General features: G+C 38.6%; 1 protein-coding gene across 1 annotated transcript in view; it reads right to left on the minus strand.

Moving 5' to 3' along the window:
* Window positions 1-8,497, minus strand: part of RYR2 (ryanodine receptor 2 (cardiac)) — a 786,033-nt gene that overhangs the window by 267,651 nt on the left and 509,885 nt on the right. The window contains exons 57-58 of the mRNA XM_006872010.1: window positions 5,815-5,892; window positions 3,407-3,482 (exon numbers count right to left, since the gene is read on the minus strand). Coding sequence (XP_006872072.1) covers window positions 3,407-3,482; window positions 5,815-5,892 — 154 coding nt within the window. The remainder of the gene's footprint in view (window positions 1-3,406; window positions 3,483-5,814; window positions 5,893-8,497) is intronic.

Genomic DNA, 8,497 nt, shown 5'->3' on the forward strand with positions numbered 1-8,497 from the left:
CCCCATATCAAACTTCTTTATCTTCATCTGGTTAAATTCTGCTCAGCTAACCATCCAAGCTGTATAAAATGCGTGCTATCTGCAAGTTTAGGAGTTCTCGCATGCTTCCCTACACTTCAGACCAGCTGGCTGCTTCAGTGTCTCTCCGCTCTAGCCCTGAGTGGCTAGTCAGTGTTCATTAAGTCCTCTTCACTTTCAATAATCAAGGTTCAAGAGCCTATCACAGGCTGTAAATAACTCTTCTTCCAATCCTGATGCCAAAAGAATGCAACCCTGATGCAAACCTTTCCTGATTTTAAACCATTCAGTATCCCCTTGTTCTGTCTGAACAACTGTCTCTTGATATGAAGAAAAAAATCAAGCCTTGACTTGAAATATTCAAGGATCCTACGGGCAAAATATTGAATGATGCAGACAGTATCAAAAGAAGATGCAAGGACTACACAGTGTCACTGTAACAAAAGAAATGGTCAGTGATCCATCATTTCAAGAGGTTGCATATGATGAAGAGCCAATGACACTGAAGGAAGAAGGCAAGAAGTCCAAGGTGCACTGAAGACACTGGCGAAGAACAAGGTGAGGGTGGGGACTGGTTATGACCCCCGCTACCTTAGCTTCCAGGTGGCCCAAGAACAAGATAGAACCGTACCCCCTTGCCACCAACCTCCAGCCGTATGCTGTGCTCGAAGTCTGCTGTATACAGAGCGTCTCACAAAAACTCAAACTTGGTTTTAGCAGAAGAGGAAATTTTCTCCAGAATTTCCTAAGGGAGATTAGTTTTCTGCAAATGGATGCAGGATGCATGGTGAAAAAACATCTGGATAAGACAGAAACAAAACTGTACAGTTGAGCACTGACTGATTTAGGTGTTTAGAGGTCTGGTGGCTACCAGTCTCCCTACCTCTAAGGCTCTCCTTATTCTTGTCTTCTTTTCTCTGTCTCACAGACATACACACCAAGACATAGGATGACAACAGACCCTAAAATATAACTGCTAAAGTCAGTCTGAACTGCAAGGCTGGCAGTTCAATCTAACCAGCCACTCGTTGGAAACCCTACACAAGGTTGCTATGGGTTAGAACCAACTCAATGGGACTTAACAACAACAAGGGAATTCCAGAAAGGAATTTCCCACACTCCACTGAGATCTCCTTAGCAGCAAAATAGAAGTAACAGAACATATGCTGTTAGGAACGATTTTAATCACTGTTCAAATTGCAGCTAAAAGAATACATTTCAAAAAAGGCACATAGCTTCTGTTTAAAGTTTTACATAGGCTCTAACTTTATCTTTTTCTTTCCAAGATTCACTTCTCTATTTGTTTGTCTCAATAACCCAAAATCCAAATCCAGCATTTTCCATTTTAACATCTCCCTCACTTTTCTTCCATTTTGGACCTAAACCAACTCACTTCCTCCTTTCAGAGCATATGATAGGTTCAAAAAAATTCTTAAAGGTATGGAGGACTAGTTTCACCAACCACAACCAAATAATGTGAATTTGGACAAACACAAGCTGGATGCAGAGAGATGAATATTTCCATTAAATTCCATAAAGAAACCTTGACACTAGACATTTCTAAATGGTCTGTCCAGTACTTAAGTCTAACGATGACCATTCAACATAACTACTTAGAAAAGCAGCAATAGGATACACCCTTATTACTTTTCATTTATTCACTTAGCCATAGTGACTGAACAAGTCACGCAAAAAGAAAAGGGGAATAGAATTTTGGTTCACGTATTTTGCTCATGTAACAAACAGTCATTTTGTTTAGTAGTTATGTGGACAATGTCCTTTCAAGAATTTCACTAAGAAAACTCTATGACTTATTAGCTATCTAGCCAGCCAGCTAGTCAGTCAGCCAGCCCAGCTAGTCAGTCAGTCAGCCAGCCCAGCTAGTCAGTCAGTCAGCCAGCCAGCTAGTCAGTCAGTCAGCCAGCCAGCTAGTCAGCCACCCCACAGGTCAAGAAAGCTATCATTCATTGAACAAGCATTCATGTTAACAAACAATATGCCTAGCCCTTGGTAAATGTTAAAGTCAGCAGTTTGGGTAGATGGCATCCTCTCTTTTCCTCCCTGGGGAAAGAAGAACAGTTGGTCTCTGTAGCCAGTCTTCATCGGTGCTACTCTGTTTCCTAGTGTTCTGTATCTGGTCCCTTCCTTCAATATCACAGCTATGCCTTCCACCACTAAATGACCTCCACTCCTCAAAACTTATCTCCTTCGATATTATTACTAAATCCAATGCTGACTAAAGGGTTTCTAGGTGCTCAGAAATTTACAATAAGACTTACAAAAGAAATAAGAACTGTAGTCCTGAACTTGAGAAGATCATATGCTGGTAGGGGACAGGAAACCTATATAGGAAGTATTTGAAGAGAACAAATGCGTGTATATGTTATAAATAATATGTGTAAAGAGTAATGCTGAATAAATAACAAGGAGGCAATCAGTGTTGGATGCACTCCATTTTTAATATTTATGCAGTTAAGAAAAGATTTGAAAAATGACTAAGAGAATATGAGGTTATTTTAGTGTTTTATAAGCCTAACAGGAGACAAGAACATGCAAAAGCATTTCAGAAAAAGCAACATAACTAGACTGAATCAAACTGAGAGGCTCAGATGGGATACAGAAAGGGATAACATAAGAAATATGTTTAGGTTTGGATGGGAGTCAGCAAGGGAGGTCTAAGTAGTTAAGTGAAGAGCCAAGCTGGGACATTAGAAAGGAAACACATTTGCATGCTAAAATGGGTAAGAAAAAGTCATAAAAATTCTGGAAAAAGGCAATACTATATATTTATCTGTTGTTTAAAATTGTTTTAAAAAACAAAGACTCCACTTTGATGACTAATGTGTGTCTCATCTAAGCCATAGTCCTTTCAGTTGCCTCATGTGGAAGCTCAGTGTCCAGTTAAATAATAACTTTAGAACAGTCAACTACTTGAGATCCAAAAGGCCCCATTTACCCAGGGACAGCATTCAGACGGAGGAAAGAATGTAAGCAGGACGCACAGGGAGGAGGTGGGATAAGTCACGTTACACTGCAATTGATGTGAAGCAAAATGTGTATGAATTGTTGAATGGAAAACTGATCTGCTCCAGAACCCAATTCACAATAAAAAGGAAAAAGACTGTGAAGAAGAACTGATTCCTCGCACTGTGGTGCTGGAGAAGACTGTTGACTACACTGAGAACTTCCAAATGAAGAAGCAAACATACGGAGCCTGGGAATTACAGAATCTCCACTTCAAGTCTTTCATGGACATATCTGAACCATTCTAATAAAATAAAGCTAAAATGAATTCTTATGCGAAAAACTCTTGAGTTTTAAAAATCGTATCATATTTCTATGTAGTTGAATTCTGGTTTTTCTAAAAATGGTTTTTAGAAAAGATTACCTTTGGACTCCAGTTCCATTTTCTTTTTCTTGGCCCATATATTATGGTAATTCTCCGCCATCATTTCTGCCATAGCCTTACATGAATAAAATATTAAGGAGCTAAGTTATACTGTAATGATTTAAAAAAGGATAACATTGTTTTTCATAACGTAACATCAAAACATACTTTAAGTTAACAAAAGCATGAAGCATTAGTGGTAAAATACATTTTTTGAAAACCCACAACTCTTTTATTTAGAATCTGAATTCCAGAAAATTTTAACTATTTGCCAAATTACATAGTAGTGTGACACTGTTGGTTAATGTGCTGGATTGCAAGGTCAGTTTCAACTGCAAGGTCAGTGGTTCAAGTACACCAGCTGCTCCTCAGAAACGCTCTACAGGGTTGCTATGAAGAAGTCTTGGTGGTGCAGTGATTAAGCACTCAGCTGCTAACTGAAAAGTCAGAAGTTGGAACCCACCAGCGGCTCTTCAGGAAATAGATGTGGTAGTCTGCTTCCGTAAAGAGGTTGTTGTTGTTGTTGTTGTTATGTGCCATGTAGTCCGTTCCAACTCATAGCGCCCCTGGTACAGTGTTTCCAAGGTTGTAAATCTTTACGGGAGCAGAAAGCCTCATCTTTCTCCCATGAAACAGCTGGTAGTTTCGAACTGCTGACCCTGAGGTTAGCAACCCAATTTGTAACCACTACACTCTGGTAAAGAGTACAGAGTTGGAAACCCTATGGGGCAGTTCTACTCTGTCCTATGAGATTTCTCTGAGTCACAAGCAAACCAATAGAAACATGGAAACTTCACAGGAGTTTCCGTGCTTTTGTGTTAGATGGCATGCTCATTGCTATTTATAATGTTTAAAAGCATGTTTGATTAATTCAATAATGCAAACTTAAAAATGGTTTTGGCAGTGGTGGTTGTGTGCCAACCAGTTGGTCCTATCCCTGTAGAGGGCTCCCTAGGTTGTAAATCTTTATGGGAGCAGAAAGCCTCATCTTTCTCCCATAGAGCAATTAGTGGATTTGAACTGCTGACCTTCAGACTAGCAGCCCAATGTATAATAGCCTGCTACACCACTATCGTCCCTTAAAAATGGCTATAGTCAAGAAATGTATTTTATAATTTCTTTTTTCTTCTTCTTTTTTTTAATTCCAAGGTTTTAAAGGAGCTCTGTTAGCATAGTGGTTACGAGTCAGGCTGCTAACATCAAGGTCAGCAGTTCGAAACGACCAGCCATTACATGAAAGAAAGATGAGACTGTCTGCTCCTGTAAAGGTTTACAGCCTCAGAAACCCTATACAGGGTCGCTGTGAGTCAGAACCAACTCCACGGCACAAAAGCAACCAACCAAGGCTTTAAAAGATGATCAAAGCTAATTAACCATTATATTCATGCTTTTGTTGTTGGTACATGTGTCAGGTTGGTTCTGACTCATCACGGTTTCTAAGAAGTGGCTGGTGGGTCTGAACTGCCAACCTGTGGTTAGCAGACCAATGCTTGTCCTACAGCACCACATCAGGACTCCAAATACTTGACTTCTATATCAATCTCTGTCCCAGACTAGGAGAATGATTTTGGATAAATTGCTTTACACTTTCTGTGGTATTTTGGATTTTAATAAGATTACCTCTCAGATCTTTTCACTTTTTAGAGTTTTTAAATTTACTGTCATTTTGATGTGCTAATACAAGGACAATAACAAATCAACAATACAGAGATTTTGAATTTACATCTTTATTTCTTTTGGAATAACACCACTACTAAGGTGTGATCACACCATTTTGAGCTGTTAACTTGTTTCCTGGCAACAAATTTTATCTTTCAATCAGCCATTTCATAGTAGGATCTTTAGTGACAAAGAAGGACAGATAAGATTATGAAGGGACCAAGCCAAATGCTATCAGATCCAGTAAACAGACAACCTAAGATCTATACAGATTAATGATTAATTAAGGTGGTAACACAGTGGTTACAAATCAGGCTGCTAATCTCACGGTCAGCAATTCAAGACTACCAGCCGTTCTGCAGGAGAAAGATGAGGCATTCTGCTCCCATAAAGATTTACAGCTCGGAAACCCTGTACAGGGTCGCTATGGGTCGGAACCGACTCCATGGTGCTTAACAACAACCACAACAAAGGTGGTACTTAAACATGTTAACTAAATCATTAATAAAAAATGTACTCTCTTCTCACCCAGAGCTATTTAACTATGTTAGGATTCTTTAAATGAATATCATCTTTGAAGAGAAAATGTCATTTGGATCATAGCAACTTTTGGATAGTACTGAAAGTTAAGGACATACTCTGTCAACCCCATTGGATCACCACACTGCAAACATCTCTTGTTTTAAAACATACACAGTATGGAATTCAAAGTGAATTTTGGAGAATGTTTGTGAGAGAGCACTACTTACATACAGATCTCTGGAGAGGGTAACATTGCTCATGTCAATGGCTCGGGGGCTGTAGCCGTGGGCAGCATCTACGGAAACCTAGATGATTTATGAAAAACAGTGTCTTATGAAAAAATCAAGTGGGGAGAGACTTAAATGATACTTTAGGTATTAACAAAGAAATAAGTAGCAAATAATTAGCAAACATAATGCTTTCTCTGAGTCCTAGTGAGCCGCTGTAAGTTAAGCACTGGACTGCTAACCACAAGGTGGGACATTCAAACTCACCAGCCACTCCTTGGAAACCCTGTCTATCCCAGTTCGCCATGAGTCGGAACTGACTCGATGGTTCTTAACAACAGCAGCATTTCCTCAGATAAAACTGGCAACTATCTATACATAAAGATGTTGTGAATGTATTAAATTATATCTGTATGCCTAGCAATTATTTATGATTGAATAATACTCTGGTGGCATAGTAGTTACAAACTGGGATACTAAACTCAGGGTCAGCTGTTTGAAACTACCAGCTGTTCCGCAGGAGAAAGATGAGGCTTTCTGCTCCTGTAAAGATTTACAGCCTCGGAAATCCTGTACAGGGTCGCTATGGGTCGGAACTGACTCCACGGCACATAACAACAATGATACTTGTATATTCTAATTTCTTAGGGATGGACAATATCAAAAGTTTACAAATATTTTTAATAACTGCATTGGATTCAGGATTATAAAACATTACTTTAGACAAAGGCCCATTTTATTACTGTCTTTCTTGCACCCTTGCTGTTAAGTGCCCTCAAGTCAGTTCTGACTCATAGGGACCCTGTATAGGGTTTCTGAGGAGGGGGGCTGGTGAGTTTGAACCAACAACCCTGCAGTTCAAACTGACCTTGGAGTCCAGTCCTTATCCAACAGCACCACACCAGGACTTCACTTGCACCTAATAGGTTGCAATTAAATTTACTCTACCTCAAATATTGTCAATATTAATTAGAGACTAATATTTACAAATGTCTTTATGGGTCAAATATTAGGATGAAATATAGCTGAAATTTTCATTATAAATAATGGATATACAAATACCATACTCAGAGGTTTATAAAAACATTCTTAACAACCAGAAGACTTCTTTCATTTCTAAATTTTCTATTTTAAAAGTTGAAATTTATCCTCTCCTCAGCTCTGAGAAGGCTTAATACTGGCCTGGGTACTTACCTCTTTCCACAGAAAGTTGTATTTTGCTATGACTATTGAGAAAGTGAACTCTGATTCATGTTGATATCTAAAATTCAACTTGATATATTTCAAAAATCTGTATATGATTAAGCATGTATCAAAATGAAATTAAAAGATATAATATTTCTTACACATTTTCTTGATAAAATCAGAAGAAAGATGAGCCTTTCTGCTCCCGCAAAGATTTTAGCCTCGGAAACCCCATACAGGGTTGCTTTGAGTGGGAACAGACAGGACAACACTTAACAATAGCTTGATAAAATAAAGGAGAGGTTAGTATGTAGGTCCCTGAGTGGAGCAAATAGTTAATGCACTTAGGGGCTAAGTGAAAAGTTGGAAGTTGGAGCCCAACCAGAAGTATGTGGGAAGAAAAATCTGGTGGTTTACGTCCAAAAAAAGCCAGGCATTGTAAATCCTATGGCGCACAGTTCAATTATACACATGAGACCACTTTCAGTTGGAGTCAACTCGACAGCTACACACACACACATACACAAATTATATATATATATATATACAACATAGGTCATTGTTGATGCTGTTAAGCTCAAGTCATATCCAATTTACTCTTTATTTTCACTATGCCTGTGTCCTATACCTTTACAGCCTACAATGAAATGTGCAATTAATACAGTCACCAGATTAATATCATGCTTTGTTTTCCATTGTTGTTGTTGTTAAACGCCGTCAAGTTGGTACAGACTCAGAGTGACCCTGTATAGGGTTTCCCAGAAGCAGCTGGTCAATTCGAACCGCAGACCTTGTGGTTCAAACCAACCTTGTGGTTACATACTTATCCTATAACACCACATCCAGACTCTATTCATTAATCAAGCAAATTTCTGGTTCAACTTAAAAGTGTATTATTTATTACTTACGTTTCTTACAGAAGCTTACACAATTTAAAAGGAAACTCTGAATTTCCATTTAAAACAGTAAGTACAATTTTAAGCTGACTCCTAAACTCTTTCAGATTGGGTGATGCTTTTGTTACCTAGCATTCATATGCCAGTCTTATGATTATTCTGCTCTTTGTTGTTGTTGTTGTTGTTGTTGTGAAGTGCCATTGAGTCGGTTCCAACCCATAGCGACCCTGTATAGGGTTTCCGAGGAGCAGCTGGTGAGCTTGAACTGCTGACCTTGCAATTCAAATGACTTTGCAGTCTGGCGCATTAACCCACAGCGCCACACCAGGACTCTTAGACTAACAAAAATTACAGAAAAGTCAAAACACTACAGGCCTCCACTCCAACTGGGCCCTTGCACCAATAGGATTTTAAATTATTATTCCTTACTGGTTCAGCATCCTATTAATGATGAAAAAGACTTAATCAATTTTTAGCTCTCAAACCTTTTCAGTACCTTTATTTGAAAACCTCACCTTTTACTTCAGTTGAAAAAGGAAAAGGAACAAGATTAAATAGAGATGAATTACCTTTCATTTTAAAAATTACCCAAGAAGTGATTC

Source organism: Chrysochloris asiatica, unplaced genomic scaffold, assembly GCF_000296735.1.
Source record: "Chrysochloris asiatica unplaced genomic scaffold, ChrAsi1.0 scaffold00179, whole genome shotgun sequence".
NCBI classification, from domain to species: Eukaryota; Metazoa; Chordata; class Mammalia; order Afrosoricida; family Chrysochloridae; genus Chrysochloris; species Chrysochloris asiatica.